The sequence below is a fragment of the Melospiza melodia genome, chromosome Z (assembly GCF_035770615.1).
Source record: "Melospiza melodia melodia isolate bMelMel2 chromosome Z, bMelMel2.pri, whole genome shotgun sequence".
Taxonomy (NCBI): Eukaryota; Metazoa; Chordata; class Aves; order Passeriformes; family Passerellidae; genus Melospiza; species Melospiza melodia.
Window position 1 is genome coordinate 70,657,414 of NC_086226.1, and position 20,336 is coordinate 70,677,749.

Genomic DNA, 20,336 nt, shown 5'->3' on the forward strand with positions numbered 1-20,336 from the left:
TTCAGAGACTCCTTGAGCTGAAGACTGAAATGTCTTGTTTCAAGGGCAATGAAGACTTTTCCATTGGTACCATTCAGTTAAATAAAAAGTAAAAACTTAAGCATTGCATAGTACAATTCTTCTTCTGTGCAAATGAAAGCATGTAGCTTCAACATTAAATGGTACATGGTCTACTAAGGGTAGTGTTTGCAAAGTATTATGTCTTGGAAGACTTTTTGCCAAATTGAATCATGTTGTACAGTCTTTGCACATGCAAAACTTCTTCTCCTGGCTCAGAACCGGATTTTTCTGCATTAATGTCAAAGATATTAAAAGCTGTTTAATGATATTGTATTGAATAAACAAGTGTTCTGGAGAGAGAGCAAATTTATAAACTACAGGACTATTGATGAACAGGTTTCTTTATCAGTATAAAAATAAATAAGTAGCACTCCTGCAGTGTGGGAGTCTTATTTGGTGTATCTTTCCATAATATTTCTTCAGGCATGAACAGCAAAGCACAAAACAAGCCCTTTCCAAATGTTTAAAATATTCTATGCATTTTTCAGAAATTTTAAATGAAGAATTTTATGGAAGATAAATAGTTGAATGAAATAGTTGAAAGAAAATGAAATAGTTGTAGGTCTGTGCAGGTACCTCAGCTTGTACTGAATAGTTACTCCAAGATTCAATAGTTTGTTAGGTTTTTTCAGGTAAGGATTTAAAAATTTTCACTGTCTTAGGAATCAGATCCCTTATGGATCAGAAAAGAAATATTTTTTTTAAATTGTCGTTCCATTTTGGTCAGTTTTTTAACTGATCATTTTAAAGAACTTCATCATGTATGCAGCTTCATGGCAGGAGTTGTGCAATCATGTGGCTTAATCACGGTTAATGTAGTTTTCAGTGCTGCTGGACAGAGGACAAGTATACCTGCCTGTAAAACTGAAATACCCCATGTTTCAGAATGAGAGACACCAGAAACTGTAGTAGTTATGACAGTGCCTGGAGGAGCTGCAGCTTCAAGAGGTTCTGTCATTCACATCAAAAATGAAGAGAACTTCTCTGTTTCAAGGAGTTTGGAAGGAAAGGATGTAGTACCTTCTGTAGCTGTTAGATATCTGCTCTCTTTTGAGCACACACTTGACTTTTAAAAAATATGATGATGAAAGTGCAGGACAAAGGCTCTGTCAATTCTGTGGTAATAAAATCTATGTTGCACTAGACACCTGGGGAGAAAAGGTATCTTTAAAATCCCTTGGCTAAGGGCATAATGTTCTCTAGGCAAAAGAAGATACTGTGTAACCCTGATAATGTAATGTTTTTTAAATAACCTTTAAAGCAGACTGTTTTCTGAAGGCAGATGTGTCATTAATTTAAGCAAACGTTCTGCTCTGTGCAGAAGAATGAATAAGGTCTGCAGAACAGAGCCCAGCTGGTTGGTTGTGTCCTGGAGGATTTTTGCACTAGCTATTTGTCAGTCCTGTTCCCGTTGAAACATTATTTTCTGATTATTGTCTGAAACATACTTAAATATTTGTTATAGTGTAAATAAGCAGGAATTCATTGAGAGAGGAAAATTTGTTCCATTGAAGAGAAGAAGGTGGCTGTATTCAGCTTGCAGCTGTGGTGTCTTTCATACGGGAGCAAACTAACCTTTACATGAGTGGATTTTTCTACAAAGCATGAGGCAAAGAAAAATAGTGGGAAATACAGAGCTGACAGTTTAGTGATTATTACTGAGTGCAGGATGAATACTGACTGAAAAACTACTGTTGACCTAGAATACTGGCAACTGGAAGTCAGCTTTTTCATTCTTTTCAGTAGTCTTTGACCTTGATTTATTGGTAGGGTGATCAAACAGCCATGCTGCAAGGATGTCCATGGGACAGTGCCTAGAAGCACAGCAGGTGGCTTTAGTCTTCTCTTGAAGTGACATTGCTTGTGTACTTTGTTTTGAAAAGTCAGCCAGTTAAACCAGTCTCCGGAGTTTATCTGCCCCAGACTTGCTCCTCTTTTTTTAAGGGAGTTGGGAGGGAAGTTTATAAAGGTTTGCCAGGGTTCTTCCCAAGGCGAGAAGTGACGCAGCCGCGTACGGCGAGTGGGTGTCGGTCCGTTCCGGCGGTCGGGCCGCGGCGCGTGTGCGGTGGGGCGCCGCGGCCGCCGCCGGTTCAGCACCGCAGACAGCTCCGCGCGTCCCGCCCGCCGTCCGAACCGGGACCCGCGCGGCTGCCCCGGAGCGCGCCCCGGCCTCTCCCGAGGGGCGCGACCTGCTGTGCTTAGGCGAGGCTGACCGCGGGCATGCTGAGCGGTCTTTGTGAAATGCTGGGACTGTTTAAGCATCTCCCACAAATGCGTTTTCAGGTATGGCGCTGTACTAGCCAGACTCCAGGGGTAAAAATGTGAGCTGTTACGAATTTTAAAAAATGTGAATTAGTGTTAGAAATACAATCAAAGTCAGTTGAAAACAGTTGGGTTCAATTGTTAATTCGTAGCTTAATTTGTCATTTCCCAAAGAGAGGATAAAAATTGCGAGCAAGATTGCTTCACATCCTTCCCCCTTCTAGAAAAAGTCCTAATGAGTAACAGAGTTAGAGTTGAGGCTAGTGATAACCCCAAAATGTGTGTTCACTTTTTGCTCCATTTTTTGTTGTGCCTATAATGCTGTTAAAAACATTACACTTGGGAGATAATGAAATATGCATTGCTCCCTCTCCAGGCCTGTGTGGTTGTTGATTCAGTTCTTCAGAACAAGTGCTTTGTGTTTGAAAGATCAACAGGAAAAATGTAATTCATCATTACCCCAGCCTGGAACAGGTATTTCTCTGACTGTTACACCAGTTGAGAGTTTGAAGAGGTGAAAGAGGGAAGAGCTAAAAAGACAACATTACCCAATTATCATAATATTTTTTGATGTATTAATTATCCACTTCATGCATAAACAGTTTGTTACTTAATACTATTTTACATAATTAAAGCAGAGGCAGTATGTAGCATAATTAAAATTGCATTCTTTAGAACTTACTGTTCCATTCCACATTTCTCTAGTGGAATTCAATTCATAAATAAAATGGAATTTAAGAAAGTTTTGAGTGGCAGTTTACAAGGTAAATCTGTGTTTTTTTAAATTTTATTTAAAAATGGACCTTTCTGCCTATCTCTAGTATGGCTAGAGATAGAAATACTTTTTAACTATGCACCTCTGAACTAGTACTGACACTTTCTTGTATTATGAAGAGCAAAAGGATTAAATCAAAAGTCTGTGAGACTGCCATTCGGAGGTCTTTAATGTCTTTTGTTGGGCATTCCACCACAGCTGAGTATCTGTTGAGAGATGGTGTTCAGTGGAAAAATATATCCACTGGAACACTTCTTTAATGCTGGACTGCTTAGTGTACCCTTTCTGTAAATAAACATACTGCCTGTCCTGAATAATAGTAACCTGAGTATTGCTAACCTGTGATGTCTCAGACAGCATCTGGGCTTCTTTTTCTTTTCCCTGATAGAGATGCTGCCACTCATGCAAAAACATGAAAGTTGTTGGTATTTGTTAAAGCTAATAGAAGTCTTGTGTGTATGTGTGTGTGTATCTGAAGTTTCTAACCACATTTGAAATGTATTGCTAGTTCATACTTTGATAGAACACCCGTGGAAAGGCTTGCAAACTCCAAGGTTAAGGTTAAGTTATTGCTTGCATAGCCGAGCGTCACAGAGCTGCAGGGAGAAAGCAATGTCAATCCCAATGGTTCTGAAGTGGTGGGATAATAACGTGCCACTGATAGATTTGAAGTGAAACATTTTCAGTTGTCATTACCTTTCTATGAAATTACCACAGCTGAGAGCCCAAATGTCTTCCTGAAGAACCAAGAATCTTCTTTTCCCTGTGCCTGAAAACTTGAAAAAATGGAACAAGCAGTATCAGGTAACAGAAAAGAATGGTAATAACAACATAATACCTATTAATTATGCAAATACATCCCATAATGCATGATGATAATAAGCACAGTTTATGAGAGTTTCATTATTTTACTGGAATCAGTGGAAAGTTTTACGGTAAAAATTATGCATTTGTGAACAGTTAAATCCCTTACAGTTTCTTGTCATAAGAAGTAATGTTCTTCTACAGACAAACTTATTTATTTTTAGTTAACTGTTATTTATTTGTTTCTATCCATGTCATTGTTTCGCCTTCACTGGAGTGGTACATCTGTATTTCATTGTCTTGCTGGCAATCTTTTGACTTTGTGTGGAGTTCAACTTGTCTTTGCTTCAGTGTATTGAAGCATCAGAGATTGCTCACACAGACTAAATCTTCAGCTTAAGAAATGAATGAGTTAGACCAAGAGCGCAGAGAGCAAGTCTAATGAAAAACTGCTGCAAATCAAAAAATAAACTTAGAGTGTTACTTAGCCTGATCTGAGGTCTCTTAAGAATTAGTGATTTCTTTTTCTAATTATTCCAGTAGATTTTGAGTCAAGCAACAACAAAGTCGTTGTGACGAAGTTGATCAAGGATACGATAACTTCATGTGCAGATTCAAAAATTCCCTTTTACCAATTAAATTTAATACATATTTCACTTCTGTAATGAACAGCAGAAAATCATCACACAGGAATCCAAGGAATCACACAGGAATCCAGTGTCACTGTATTTGACAAATTAACAGCATATCTGTCAAGTTAACACTGTACAGTATTCTTGTGAAAACGCTAAGTTTCAGTTCTGTTCAGTACATTTTTGATAGCTTTATGTGCAGATCCTGTTGATGTAGGAAGCACTGCAGGTGCCCGTTGTCTCGGAGAAGCAGCAGTGGAATGCGTATGGCATGGAAGGCAGGCTTGAAAATCCTTTAATGGTGATCAGCCTTGGAAGGGGCAATAAGGTTAAACATATATTATGTCTCTATTTCCAACAGGCTTCATTAAATCATAGAAGGAGGTGGGACGTGGTGGTCAGTACACTGAGTGGTTGGTCCGGCCATACCTAGAGTTATTAATTTATATCTGGTGTTGTTCCAACCAGTTTTAGTGAGGCTGTTAGAAGTTTTTCAAGACATAACAATGCATTATGAGGTGTGAGAAGGTATGTCATTGTCACTGTTGGAGGAGAGAGAGCACTGAGAACATTTGTAACCAGGAATCAGATTGTGGATTTGTATAAATTGTGTAGCCTAGCTGAAATGAACAGATGCTCTTGTCTGCAGTGTTAGAGGCATTCTGCATGCCCATCTTAATGTGAAACTGTGGTACATGTCAGATCTTTCAGCTGTGAGACCTTCAGATTAGGAAATTCCATCAGGTACTTGACTACAGCTCTTTTTGCCTGACTTTAAGTGAAAGTGTGCCAGAACTAATGAGTATACATAAATGCCTTTTTGGTTTTGGTTCTGGTTTGTGTGTGATCTACTAAATGTAGTATCTTGGGCTTTGAGTTTGATTTGAGATGTATTTGACATCTGTTTTGAGTGAAGATCAAAACAGGAATGGCTGCTGTTTAGGACTCTGGAGAATTAAAAGGTTCTTTTTCAATCAGATGTTTTCACCATTGATGATGAAAGTTGTCACCTTGCCTTAGTAGAGGACAGAATATTGCTCTGAGCCTATGAAGCTCCTTTTAAGATGTAAATTACCACTAAAAGAAGAGGCTGTAACTGATCTTGTAACTAGCATTCAGGTAAGCTGGAAATATTGATCACTGTAAAAATTTAATTAAAAATTTTATAAAGTGTTCAGGAATTTTGTGAGGAAGTTTTCACAGCTTTTCCCTATGGAAAAGAGTAAACTTGCATATCATGATAACACACACAAATAGAATTGAATTTTTCTCATGCCTTTTTTAAAATTTAATAGCATTTATTGTAATTTAAATGACATTACATTGAAAAATATGAATGGGAAAACTTATGTTAAGTAAAAGTGATATGAGAAATTCAGATCAAATCCTTAACACATAATGAGTGCTTTAAATTGAAATGCTCTAAAGATCCAATTAATTTAGATATTCACAGATATAGTTCCCTTAGTGTGATTATTCTTCTTAGAGAAATATTATGATGTATTCTTGATTCAGTTGTGTAAATTGACCTTGTCCCACTGTTTTAATGAAAGCTATATTAAGAGATTTCTTCCTGTGTCTCTCAGATGATCAGAAGAAACTGTCATGAGGACATGCTTTACAGCTTAGAAATAATTATTTTGTTAAGGCAGCAGTCAAATATGAACATCTTATATTTTAAACTGGTGTGTCTGAACCCAGACTTTTGCAAACAAAATTGTTCATTTAATGTCATGTGTAAATATTTTCGTATTGCAGAGTATCAGACATTTGTAACTAACTGATTCATTCACTTCTTCCCGCTTGAACAGTCCCTGCAATTGTGCCCTTCATCTATACAAACACAATCGTTAGTAAGCATAGTTTTATATTGACATTTTATAGATGGGCATGAGTATTACATATTCCATGAAGGAGTGAGAGCATTGGGTTCTGAAGAGCAATGGCTGTATTCTAAGGTGCTTTCTTATCTTTTTCATTTTGTTGCAGACAGACCGATCTTTTGGAATTAAATTTCTTTTAAGGAAATTTTAAAACTTTTCATGATGGATGAAAACACTTTTATGTGTTCCATATAAAGTAAAGCAAAAGGGCAGGCCTCAAATAACTTTATAGTTTAAAGACCTGCTCTTAATCTTTTTAAGAGTAATGTGCTCTGGTTTTGTTTTTTTTTTTTTTTTCCCTACAGAAACATATTAAAACAAAACCTTGTGTCAAAGTAGCAGCTTCTGAAATTTTATCTGTACTAGTACTATAGAGTTATCTTGATGTGCAGTGGAGAGGTGGGTTCTCTGTTATATGACAGACCAACAAAACTGTTTATGGAATTCTAATTGAATACAACCACAAAGTTACTGAAGGCTGCAGGAACCATGAGGGTGAAAAACAGAGTTAAGAGGCTGTATAGTGTAATCTCTTAAATACAGGTCATCTTCAAAACCCCTGCTTGTGAAAGAGTATATTTGAAATAAAAAAATAATTGAGAAGTAAATATATGTGGGCTCGTATCTACAGATTTTATTTTTACCTTTGTATAAAGACCTTTGTGACCTTTATCTGTATTCTGCAAAAAATTATGCAACTGTGTGTCTTCCATAAACAGTTATACATCAGTTCTGTGGTTTGATGAGAAGGTGTAAGATAGTCTGAAAAGAAGGAAAAACTTTTCTAGCAAGTATTTATATGGTAAAAGTATTTCATAGTAAAAGGCATTTATCTGGACAATTCCTCACTTTTTTTTTTTTTTTGGTCACATAAAAGATGTTTTAATGAAAGGGAACACAGAGATTGAGTTCAAGTGCTGTGGATAAAATCTGGGGATGGCTTCATAGCTAAACTTGAAGCTTAGGCTTGCCTGTCTTGTAGTCTTATGCTCAGATCAGTCATTTGTCATGTAAATAAGACATTGTAATTGCCATCCATCTATGCCTATAATTTTCAAGAATTATATGCCTACTTTAGCAGATGTCCCAAAACCTGCAATATAAAATGAATGCAGTGTTCCACAATATGTTCTAATGAGATACTATTATTTATGAAGCATTTTATTCCTATTAAAAGTTTTATTCCATCTTTCATAGCTCTGCAAGTTCTGTAGCATTACTGCAGATCTACACAGTCATTTTCACGTGCCCTATAACTGACCTCTTATGGTAGTGTCTTTCAGTAGAGGAATGCATTGTGAAGCAATGCTTCATTTTCAGCCACTTAGCAAAACAAAGATTTGTTCTAGTTGGTGAATGGTATTTCTTGTTTTGTGACAGTTGTTAATAGCTGTCAATAGCTTTTAAGAATATGGTCTCTTGCAGCCAGAGAATAAGGCACGTCTTTAATTAAAAACAAAAATGGCACAGTAACTTTGATTCAGTCTGCACCATTGCATCCACAATATAAATAAATAAATACAAAATAAAACCCATGCATAAGAAATTTGAATTCAGTCTGGGAACCTGGAGAAAGACTTAATGTCCAGGTGTGGCTTGACAGCACAAAATAAATTACCTTCTACCTCGATATATTAAAAACAATATTAGAAATAATGATCCTGAGCATTCACTGATAGCATCTAAGTTTAATGACATTCTCGCCAAAATTATTCTCACTGTGTTTCTGGTACAAGTACTAGTTATTGCTTTTACACCAGTTATGAGCAATTGACTTCAGAAGTGCATCTGTATTTTGGAGTATCTAAATTAGTGGGATCTTTAGAGCATTTCAGTTGAGTGCAGCCTTATTATATGTTAATGATTTGATCCTCAACACCTTTGTTATCATTAAAATTTTTTTTCAGGGGGATTTGAAAACTCTTGAACAGACACTGATTTATGAATATGCTGAAGTTCTCTTAACTGACTTTGCCTTGGCCATTTCTCTGCAGTAGCAATAAAATTCAGTTTTAACCATGCAGCTACTATAGCAAGATTGTAGTGGGTTCTTTTTTTGTAAATTTCTTCATAGTTTACTACCCATGATTTTTTTCCTGGGCACTACATAAGAAGTGGACTGCTAGAGCAGAAATTCTTGTCCATTCAAATTCAAGTACAACTGAAAAGGTACCTTATGGCAGCTGCTATGGAATATGATCCTTGTCTGAATGGTGTAATGGATAAAGGGGATTCACACTAGGACCACTCCATTCTTTTGCCGCTATTCAGGATTAAGCTTTATGGTAAAAGCCAGTAATTTGCATTTTGTTGTAATTTTTGCAGTATGATAGTTTAGAATAATTTAAACTTCTTGTGGTATGATAGACAAGTGGTAGGCCTGATGAATTGCTAGATAAGTTTCAGTGTAGTTTTAAGACAGTTTAATGGCACTATGTTTTGAAAAGGTATTGATATAAGACTACCCATGGCCAGTCTGGTTTTCAGATTCAGTTGTCAGAAAAGAAAGTGGCTCTCTTTATGGGGAGCTGTACATGACTAGACATTTGTCTACCTCCCAGCAACAGAATAGGATGCAATGGAGTCAGATGAGAAATTTAACAGTGTGGCTGTCTGCTGGCAGGCCATTCTTCTCCCCCACCATTTGGCACTGGAAAGGAAAAGAGGGGACAGGGTTTTTTTGTATACAGCTTGTGTCAGCAAATCCAAAATTAATAGTCCTTGCATTTCACCAGTGGCTTTTGTATGTATGTTATGGCTGGGAACATCCTATGTCAACTGCTGGACATCAGAATTTTTTCTGCTCTAGTATGTCCCATTGAGCATAAGGCTTGTGAAAATAAAGCTTTCTGAAACATTTTGAACAGCAATTTTATTTTTAAATTGTGGATGATAAGGGGATTGGCTGAAACCAGTGCAAGCATGTTTGATGTATTTGGTTTCCAGAGATATTAAAGAAGCAAGTTTCTTTGAGAACAGAGCATCATTTACCTGAGAGCTGCTGTAAACCAGACAGATTTGATGAAGCTGTAACATTCAAATAATTTTTGGGCAGCAAAAAGAACTTTGTGTACTAAGACATAGGCTGAGACAATTCTTTTCCCTGAGGAAGCAGGTGCACTGATAATTAATAGTGACCAAGTAAAATGGTATTTTACCTATGAAGAAATGCAGATAAATACCTGTAAAGAAACTTGAGCCTATGTTTATTGAACCTCGTGTTGAAAACTGCCCTACTTAAAGATATTTTAGGTTGATCTTTGAAGCAGTTTGAAGACTTCATCTACCATACAGTTTAGCCAGAAGCCCACTTTAGGCTTTCTAGCAGAAAAGATATTAAGTACATACCTTCTTTATTGCTGCCCTCTCAAAATTTTATTTGCCAGGATGTATTACAGAGACATTTGAATAAGACCAAATGCCTCTAAACTTGGAGTTAGTGCATAATTATGCTAATTAGGATTTTGAAATACACAAGTACTTTTAACTCCATTCTGCTTTTCCTTCTGCACAACATACTTTCCCTTATTTTAGTAGTCACGCTTTAGGACAATACTTGGATTTTATATTTCTATATTTGTAGTTGTTTTTAACATACGCTTGAATGAAATTCTGCGTTAAACTGTATTTCCAAGATAGTAAGAACACAGAGACTTCATGATTCCTGTGGTGCTGATGTGTACTCACCCACTGTCATGTAAATAAAAATGTACTTAGTATAAAACGACCTCAGCATTCAAACTTTCTCACATACCTGAAGTATTTATGTGATTAGTAAACACTAGAGGAGGAACTGAGAAGACAGATTCTTGTGTATATGATGTGTTGGTACTCATCATTTCCTAAAAACAATTTCCTATTTTAGAGTCACTGTTGTGCTCCTTTGGCAGAATGAATGAGTTAGCTCATCTTATTTAGCCTCAGATTCAGTGTTTCTTCCTTTAACTCCTGTCTCCCCTGCAAAAATATTGCTGGTTTCTTCAGAAAATACTTCCTTTTTAAAAATTGATTCCAGTTTTCCTAGTAGTAATGAAGTTGATCATCCCTGAAGAGAGTGAGGCTTCTCTCACAGTGGCAGATGGCAGTCATTTTGGGAGACGGTGATTTCTTCATGCAGCGATCCATAGAACAAACTATTTTAGTTCTGAATGAAGAAAAACAAATCCTAAATGAAGAATTGTAAAATAATTATTTAAAGTTAATAACATAAATATATTGAAATGTAGATTTCTTCCAGTGACTTTTGCATCTGCAAGAAGAATGTAGAATTAGAATTACTTTATTTCTCAGGTACTTGAAATGGAGAAAAACATATCACAAACCACTATGTTTCTTGATATATATTTTTAAATTTAGTTCTGCAAAATAGCACAGTTACTTTATACGAAAATGTGCTGTGTTCTTCATGTACAAAGTTTGGTAACTGCTGCTCCAGTGAAAAGCTAAAATCATCCCTTACTTTGATATCAATGTTTCCATCCTTGTACTACCAAGTTCACTGTAGTAGTTGAAGCAGACCTAACACACCAGAAGAAATTTTTGAAGAGTTTTTTTGTTATTGTTGTTAGAGATTATTTCATTAGCATGGTTGTTTTTTCAGTGTGATAATTTTTTATAAATTTGTGAAAGTAGACCTAAGCAATCCATTTACTTTGCAAATTTCCTTTTTAGATGTAGCAAAACTGGCACAATTTTTATGCACTCTTTTAGTAGGGAGGGTGTGCCGGGGTGTGCCAGCAAAAGCACAGGGCAATGCAGGTTGGCAGCTGAAGGGAACTGAACTCAGAACAAGGTGTGGTCTGGCTAGCTTAGGCTACTGGTAGGTTTCTTAAGGGCTGGCTGCATCCAAAGAACCATGCTCAGGCCTTAGAGATGCTCCAGACCCTTCAGCTCTTTGGGCCTCCTCTGGACCTTCTCCAATAGCTGCTTGTCTCTGTTGTACTGAGGAGCCTGGAACTGTACACAGCACTCAGGTGTGGTCTCCCTAGGAGTAGAGGGGCATACTGCAGGATTTAACCATTTATAACCTCCCTACCCTGCTGGCCACACTCCTCCCAATGCGCCCCAGGCCACCACAGGCCCTCCTGGCCTCAAGGGCAGTGCGAGCTCATGGCCAGCTTGTCATCCCCGAAGACTCCCAGGTGCTTCTCCACAGAGCTGCTCCCCAGTAGGTCAGCTCCCAGCCTGTGCTGGTACTTGGGGTTTTTCCTCCCCAGGTGTAACACACCCTGCACTTGCCTCATGAAGTTTCCCTGGCCGACTCTCCAGCCTGTCAAGGTCTCACTGAATGGCAGCACAGCCTTCAGGTGTATCCGCCACTCTCCCAGTTTTTTTCCTTTCTCTCTTATTGTTCTTGCACTTCAGTGATGTTCAGAGCTTTGATGAACCATGCTGCTTCTGTATCTGCGTGGAGGACATTATTGATTCTCAAGGCCAGGCACAACAGTTTTTGGAAATTTCTGATGCTGGATGGAAGTCTTCTTCATGTGGTAACTTAGGAGCTTATTTTTGTTGTTTTATGCAGCACAGGGGGTAGGATCTGAAACACTGGCATAATGAAATAGCTGTTAAATTAATGTTGTTAAAGTGGAGGAATACTTTTCATAGACATTGACAAGTAGAAACTCCTGTTTCTGTCAATTCAATTGAGTCACATAGTGCTTATTTTGCTGAATATCTCAAATGAATATACTCACCCTGAGTGGTGGACTTTTATTTATGGAGCTCTGATTTGTTCGAAGGTTCATAAAAATTCATGTAGCCAAATATCTCTCTGTTGATTACAGATCTGAGGAAGCTCAGCTGTGATTGTTCAAGAAAGACTCCAAACAGAATTATGCTAGGAAATTGTCTTGTGAAATATCTGTTTAATAATGAAAGTGAAAAAACTCTGCTTTTGTTTTAATTTTGTTTACAATCTATTATTAATAGTAAGCTCATTATCTAATTACTTTGATTTTTTAATATATTTATGAGCTTTTGATGACTTCTTAGCTCAATCCATAATTATGCTTTTCTTAGGGGGTTCTCTGTATCATTGGGAAAGAATCTTGATATCTTGGAATGTTTTTTCTATTATTTTTGTAGTCCTTGGATTTAGATTCTTAATACTGCATAGAAAGTAAGGACATTATCAGGAGTGTCTCACCTTCTTTGAGTGCCTAGAGCACATATATGTATATGGAGAGACCTATATGGAAAGAAATTATGTACGTCCCAGCAATTGCTTGTGCTATAATGGTCTTTTGGCATTGTAGGCTGTTGGGGGGAGGAGGGGGTGTTAAGCTATTGCATAGTTTGGGATGAAGAGTACAGCTGAAAATCTGTACAGTACCATTTAAGAATATTGAGGAATGCTTCTGAATATCTTTAGAGAGAAAAAGCTAAAAAGAATACTGTTAGCATGTGGATTAAACCAGAAGGGAAATATGGGTAGGTGGAATTTAACTTTGTGTGCTCATGCAGAGTTTAACCCTATGTTATTCATTGGTTCTAAATTCTTTTCTTTCTAAAATTTCTCCCTTTTTAAAATAATGATCTGAGGGATAGATATTAAAAAAAGACACAGACAAACCTGGTTAAGAGCATTGTTTAACACACACATCATTTTTTTTGGAATGACTGTGGTTATTAGTGACCTGTCAGAGTAACCAAGATGTACTGTTCAGATGTATTTTAATGTGAAATTTTTGGTACTGCACTTCTGAAAATATAATTCACAAGGACTATAAATTCTCTGAGCCTCTTTTCCCCATCTCTTCTCAAGATGATAGCATTTAAATACAGTATTTAAGAGGGGGGCATGTTTAGCCATCAGGAATCATTAACATGAAGTTTGCTTTGCATACATGCTTTAGTTATAGCAAAATATTAATCATTGTAAAAATTTTGCACAGAGATGTCAAATTTAAATGTACTACACAAATAATAATTTTTGGGCTGATACTAAGTACCAGACTTTTAAGATCTTCTGTTTAAACTGGGATGTTTATAGTTGGGAGGGGAATATGTGTGTTCATGCATGTGTACAAGTAATAGAGCAGTCTGGCTCCCTCATTTGAATGAACTAAGCATGTTTCATTTTGTAGATAGCTAGACCTAGTGGATTAGTTTCTAGTGACCTACTAGAAAATTTGTTTTTTATTCTGGATATGGAAAGCATTCTGGCAAATACAAGATAGGTAGTCCCTCATGTCATTTGTGAAAAAATGTATTATTTGCCTTCTGTGCTCTGTATGTGCAGAAGAAGTTTGATGCCTCATGACTTTACATATGTATTAAACCCACTAAGATGTCTCATGAAGGGCATTGTACTTAAGATGAGGAGTACAGCAGCTTCCAGAAACTCCTGGAAGGTTCTCCAAGGTTAACAGGCATTTGGGTGACTTACAGACCATTTGATTACATGCCTTCTGATGATGTAAGAAAGTAATTTCCATCTCCTAGTTAGAGGTGACTGTGCTAAAGGCTTAAGATGGCAATCTCCCGTCATGACTTGAAAATGGCTTTAAATAATTTTTACTTAATGCAGTGCTGTGGGACAGTAACTTGGCTTTTTAGACTAGTGGGACAAAGAGTATCTTCTTTGTCTACCATAATGTTTTTATTTTTTTGATTGTGTGAATGCTCCTTTGTGTAATACCCACTATAGAAAAATACTGGATCAAAAATTCTGGTAAGTCATCAATCCCAGAGGCTATATTTTGCTACTGTTAATCATAGTCCTATCAGTTCTTCTGTAAGATTTAAGTGACTCCAGTATTTAACCATTTTTAATTTGGGTTCTTAAATTAAACAATTGCAACAATTTTCCTGTAAGTAAAGCTGATTTCCTTTCTCCATGGAATGCTTCCAGCTCTACAGCTGATGCTGCCTTATCACTGATTATTGCTTCCCTTTTGCTCCTACATTATTGTATCCCCACAGTATAGCAGGGTAGTGATGTAGTTCTCAGGTTTCTTCTTTTGCCTGCAAAGGCATTTTTAAAACATGACTTTTTCCTTTTTCTTTGCATTCACCAACATTTAGAAAGCTAACTTCCCTCCTTTTGCTTCTCTCCTTTAGGGAGTCTCTGATCCAATTTGTCATTGTGTGCAATCTGTCTGTTTAGAATGCCTTTCTGGTTTTTTTAATCTGGTGTTATATAAATGTAACTGTGTAACTCACAAGTGTTATGTAAATATACACATACCTATCTACATATATATCTGTCATTTTTATGTTTTTAAAGTGGAACATTGATTCTATATCTTAGATTCACATAGAACATGCTAGAAATACATTACATAATTCCAGGTGAAAATACCTTCAGAATTGCTCACATGAAGTGGAGACATAGTAAAAGTATATGAGAGTTCTATATTTGGAGAACCTTGCAGGACACTGATGAAGTACGTGCATTAGATTTGAACTCTGAATAATTACAAAAAATTTGAAAACTATGAATAAGAATAGCATATGTGACCTTGACTGGAGTTTGTCCTTCTCTGTGAAGTGCAGGACTCAAATCTACAGAAAGATTTGGTCACTCTTTTATTAAATTCTCATTTTATTGCTAGCATCATTCTCCATTCAGATGAGGAGTAGTATCTTGAAATCAATGCATGATTATTACAGCCAGATTGTCTGAAATCAGCCAAGAGTGTGCGTACATACCCTTTGAATTGTGCTGTTCAGCTGTCCTTTTCCTTCTATTTATGTTCCTCACTTTCTGGAGTGGGAATATACATAGCCAAGCACAGAGACATTCACGAATACCTCTGTATCTTCCAAATTAGAAGTGAAGCTTGCATTAAATGGATTTCATAATTGCAAGCATATAAAATGTACGTGGAATCCTGTACTAGTTTCTGTGTCATTTTATTATGTCTGACTTTAATTGTTATTCACAGCATGTGGTTCAGGCGTGTTCGTGTGCTGCAGTGTTTGATATCTGTCATAGTTTGAACCTAGGCAAAGAACTGTAACAATGTCATCCTCATAAATGCAATTTTGAAATGTCAATATTGTTATGAAATAGAAATGTTTTACTGTATCTGTGTCTTTGTGACTAGCGGTGTTTTCTGCCTTTCCTGTTTTTACCTCCTAAATCTCATTATATGACAGCTAAAGGTATTATCACTTTAAAATATATATATTAATTTTCTTGGAATAAATTGTCACAGCTAAGGTCACAGGAGGTCAATAAGGATCTTCTGTGTCCATAAGCATAACCATTCCACTGAGATCTGCAGAGAAATTTTTCTCTATGTTTCATTTTAGGATTTCTTCTGCTGACAGGTGACAGTGTTATCAAGTATGTGTTCCATAATGACGTCTCAATGTTTTTAAAAAATTCAGTCATAAAATAACATTATCTCCTACAAAATGACAAAATCAGATTTTAATGCCCGTGTTTAGCTCAACATTTCTTATTCTCACCTTTTAAATTGAATCAGTACTGAAGGTATAATTTTTCATTAATTGACTTTCTGCATATAGAATTCTTTTTGAAATCTCTGAAAAGCATACATAAAAATGGAGGAGAGAAGGCCATTGCTTTTTTCAGCAGATTTTGAAACTTTGACATGTATTTGATATGTATCTTACAATTGAAATATTTAAATCAATTGTAAATCTATTCTTTTTTTTGTAAACCCACGCAGCATTCGAGAGATCTGATAGTGTTCTAAATATCTAGATTTCTTCTTGACTGATGTAGCACTTCTAAGATCTGACTGCGTTTGCAGGCTAATCACAAGAATCAAATGCACTGGAGCTGTACAGTACTTTGGAAATTTGTCCCTTCATACCAAATAGTGCATTTGCTAAGTGCAAACCTGCATTGTCTTGGTAAGACAGACGTACAGACAGACATAAATTGACCTTCCAGTATCACAAATCTAGTATCTGTAACTTCCAGAGTGACCACAGGTAAAAGAAATGGTATGTGCTCATGGTGCATATATTGAATTCACGTAATGTTTCTTCAGCTTAATTCAACAGTGTATGACTTTGTCTTCAATAGTATTGCAGAAGAGATAAGAACTGTGTGTAAATGTGGTGAATTCACCTTGACCAGCTGTGAGACCTGCACCCAGCTGTGCTTTTGCTCTCTCTCTTCAACAGCACAAGAAGAGATAATAAGATGAAAAAGTTTGCAATTTGAAATGAAGATGAGATCCCTTGCCAGTTACTGGCACTGGCAAAAGAGGCAAAACTGAGGGGAAATTAATTAATTTTATTGATATTTAAAAGCAGAATAGGATGGCAAAAAATATGCTGTCCCACCCCCCTTTCCTCAGGTTCAACATCTCAATTCCCAACTCCTGTGTCTTCTCCTCCATGAGTGGTACAGAAGGCATGAGGAAGGACAGTGTGTCCACGACGGTTCCTCTCTGCCACACATTTTTTGTCCCACTTTTTTTGTGCAGATGTGTGGATCTCCATGGTCTGCAGCCCTTCAGGATAAATCTGCTCCAGCATGGGACTTATGTGAGCATTAGTTCTTCTAAGGAGAATCTGCTGCAGTGTGAGCTCTCTGCAAGTGAGCGTTTCTTCAACAAATATCCAGCTTGGCCTGGAGTGGTCTTCTCCAAGGGCTTCAGGGAATTACCTTTCAGGGAAATACCTTTATCATGGTATTTTTTTCCATGGGTTTCTCTCTGTTTCTGGTGCCTGGAGCACCTACTCCCTCTTCTTCTTTTCCGACCTTAGAATTTCTAGTGTTCTTTCTCACATTTTTACTTTTACTCCTCACTGCCTGGGCCATGTTTTGCCCTTTCTTAACTGTGCTTTCACAGAAGCACCACCTGCTTTACAGGTGAGTTCAGCTGTGCTCTGCAGTGAGTACATTGAAGAGCAACCCTGACCACTTCTTGCTGACATCCGCCCTGCAGCCATCCCCAGAGCCAAAACCTTATCATCAACACCCAGTGTAATAAGATGGAGAGAAAGAAAATAAGGGATAAAAACCACATCCATAGAGATAGAAATTTATTTTGGTTTATTGTGTTCCTTACTGAGGTTAACTTCTTTATTTCTTTTTGTATCAGATCAACTACACTGAAACTAATTTGTGACTATCACTTTTCTAAGCAATTTCAATGGAGCACTTTTATGAAAGATAAACTGAAGGTATTATGAGTAGGATGTAGAGAGTGGTTTTTTGATCACTAAAAACACATGCAGTTAAATCAAGCTTGTATTTTTAAACTTTTGAAAGAAGGAAGGGGGCAAACAGCAGTGCAGATGAATGGGGTTTCGGTGTGTGTATATAGAGTTTAGGATGCAAAAAATACCTTTCTTACGCTAGGGAGCACATAATGTACTTTGTCTGTCTCCCATTATTTTTGAATAATCTAATTTTAAAAATTCTACAAAAGTATTTTTTCCCTCTTACCTGTTTACTGAACAGCCTTGTTAGGATTCAAAGTATAGTTGAAGTGATGAGAAGGTCTTCTCTCTAAAATTGTATCTTCTTGGTACATATGGGTTATGTTCCTCTCTAAAAGAAGTCTATTTGCAAGGTCTTGCAAATCTCTACTCTCACCTAGTGACAAGTACTGCTTGATTAGCTATTTATTTCTTAAATCATCAGGCACATAATTTGCTGAACAGTGTGAAATGTTTTAGTACCTTGGTTCCTGAGTGCCAAGTTGAAAGCCTTGATTGTGCAACAGCCATCGTGTGCCTTTAATTTTTAGCTACTGGACATCCTTGGGCCACTCTGATATTTGCTGGCTATTATTTTTCATATTTTCACCATGAGATATCTTCTTCAGTCTTTGTGCACTTTCTCACGCAGTTTTGTATCTCATATTTATTATTATTGATATTGATTATTATTGGTGGCTTGAAGAAAGCTTGGGTACTGCTATAGAAGGTATAATATCACCTTGGCTGAAGCTTAACAGGAATCTTGAAAAATATTTTTACTTTGTAATTTAGTTATCTCTTCAAAAACACCTAAATGCTTCTCAATTTTGTGAATTTAGAGTAAACAACTGATTTTGAATGGACAAGGGGTCCAGACTTTAAAAAAAAAAATTTAAAATATATGAGGAATTCTGAGTTAATAATTAATAATGAAAATTCAGTTTCATGTGCAGTTTTAAAAATAGTGTATTAGAAATTCTTTTTGTCTTAACCAGAGTTGTATTTCCTTTCATAGTGATGTAATAATGTCATTTTCTAAGATTTTTTAAAATTTTTTTTTAGTGGTCTTTGGCAGCATAGAAAACTGTGATAATTTAAAATGGAATTATAACAGTTTTTTGAACAATGTACTAAAGTTAACCTTATATTTTATAATTTCAGTTGTTCATGGTGGACAATGGAGCAGATGACTGGAGAATAGCCATGACTTATGAGCGTATTTTCTTTATCTGCTTGGAAATACTGGTGTGTGCTATACATCCCATACCTGGGAATTACACATTCACATGGACAGCCCGGCTCGCCTTTTCTTACGCTCCATCCACAACAACAGCTGATGTGGATATTATTTTATCTATACCAATGTTCTTAAGACTTTATCTTATTGCCAGAGTTATGCTTTTGCATAGCAAACTTTTCACTGATGCCTCATCTAGAAGCATTGGAGCATTAAATAAGATAAACTTCAATACCCGTTTTGTTATGAAGACTCTAATGACAATATGTCCAGGAACTGTACTGTTGGTTTTTAGTATCTCATTATGGATAATTGCTGCATGGACTGTCCGAGCTTGTGAAAGGTAAGGTTTATTTTTTTTCAGTTCTTTCTATTTGTCTTTCTATTTTTTACTCCTGCTTTGTCTCTTAAATTTTGAATTCAGGAGACTTAAACATTGTTAGAATGCAGCTCCCTAGTCCTTGATAATTTGAGTGTTGGTTGCGTTGAATTCTGTGACAGACACTGTCAGCAGTGATTTGCCTCTTAATCTGATGGACTTCTGCAAAGAGATCTGTACCCCACTGTTTACTTGTAGCACTACAATTTCATTTCAGTGTATTGACATATTTAACACACTGGACAGACACCACAAAATGCCTTTAAGAGTAGTTGTTAATATTCTGCATTTATACCAATTTTCATTTATTTTCTTTGTGAGATAAATGTACTGAGGATAATATAGAAAAAATAGCCAGGGAAAATGCTTGGGGGGATGTGTAATTTGAGTGTTGTGCTGAAAAAAGAAAGAGAGTGCAAAATGCAGTTGAGTTCTTGGCAAGATCAGTAAAGGGGAACAGGCAGAACACTTACAGTAATATAACTCCTTCTTCCAATGAAAATCAGAAGTGCATTTGAGAGTGTGACTTTAAATTGCAGCTAGTTTTCCAACCTCCCTTTACCACAGACTTCAGTGTAGGTGCAGAATAAATGGCTATCAGTGCTGACAACTGGAAATTGAATTTCTCAAGTATTTAAGAAAAAAAAAGGGGGCTTCTGATTGGATAGGATTGCTTAGGAATATGAGATAGGTTAACTCTAAGACAATTAGAATGATTCTCTATAAAAGATTTAATGCCTTGGACAGCTCTTAGATCCTGGAATTGATTTCTCCTCCTTAAGCTGAAAAATCATCAACATATTTAAGGCATTTCTGCTTCTTCTGTTTGTTGACCATTTTGTTTTTTCTATTCCTTTCCATGTCTGTCCATTTTAGAATCAGTCTGGGGAAGTTACTTGTGACAGCTAAATTATTCAAGTCAGCAGTAAAATCAAACACTGTTGTGCATTTTTAAGTTACTGCTTTCATTCCTTTTCAACTTGTTAAAAGGAAAAATACCCGATCTTAAAAATGACTGTAGGAATCATGGTTTTGTAGTTTTATTGCTAAAACTTCTTATCAATATTGTTCCTCATATTACAGCTAGACTAATAGTTTAAGAATATTCTGAAAATATTATATTAAGACACAATGACATATTACAGTTTCAAAATATTCCCCATAGTGG

General features: G+C 36.5%; 1 protein-coding gene across 1 annotated transcript in view; it reads left to right on the forward strand.

The window, feature by feature from the left end:
- Nucleotides 1-20,336, forward strand: part of KCNN2 (potassium calcium-activated channel subfamily N member 2) — a 71,606-nt gene that overhangs the window by 2,266 nt on the left and 49,004 nt on the right. The window contains exon 3 of the mRNA XM_063179910.1: nt 18,714-19,132. Within this exon, the coding sequence (XP_063035980.1) occupies nt 18,714-19,132 (419 nt within the window). The remainder of the gene's footprint in view (nt 1-18,713; nt 19,133-20,336) is intronic.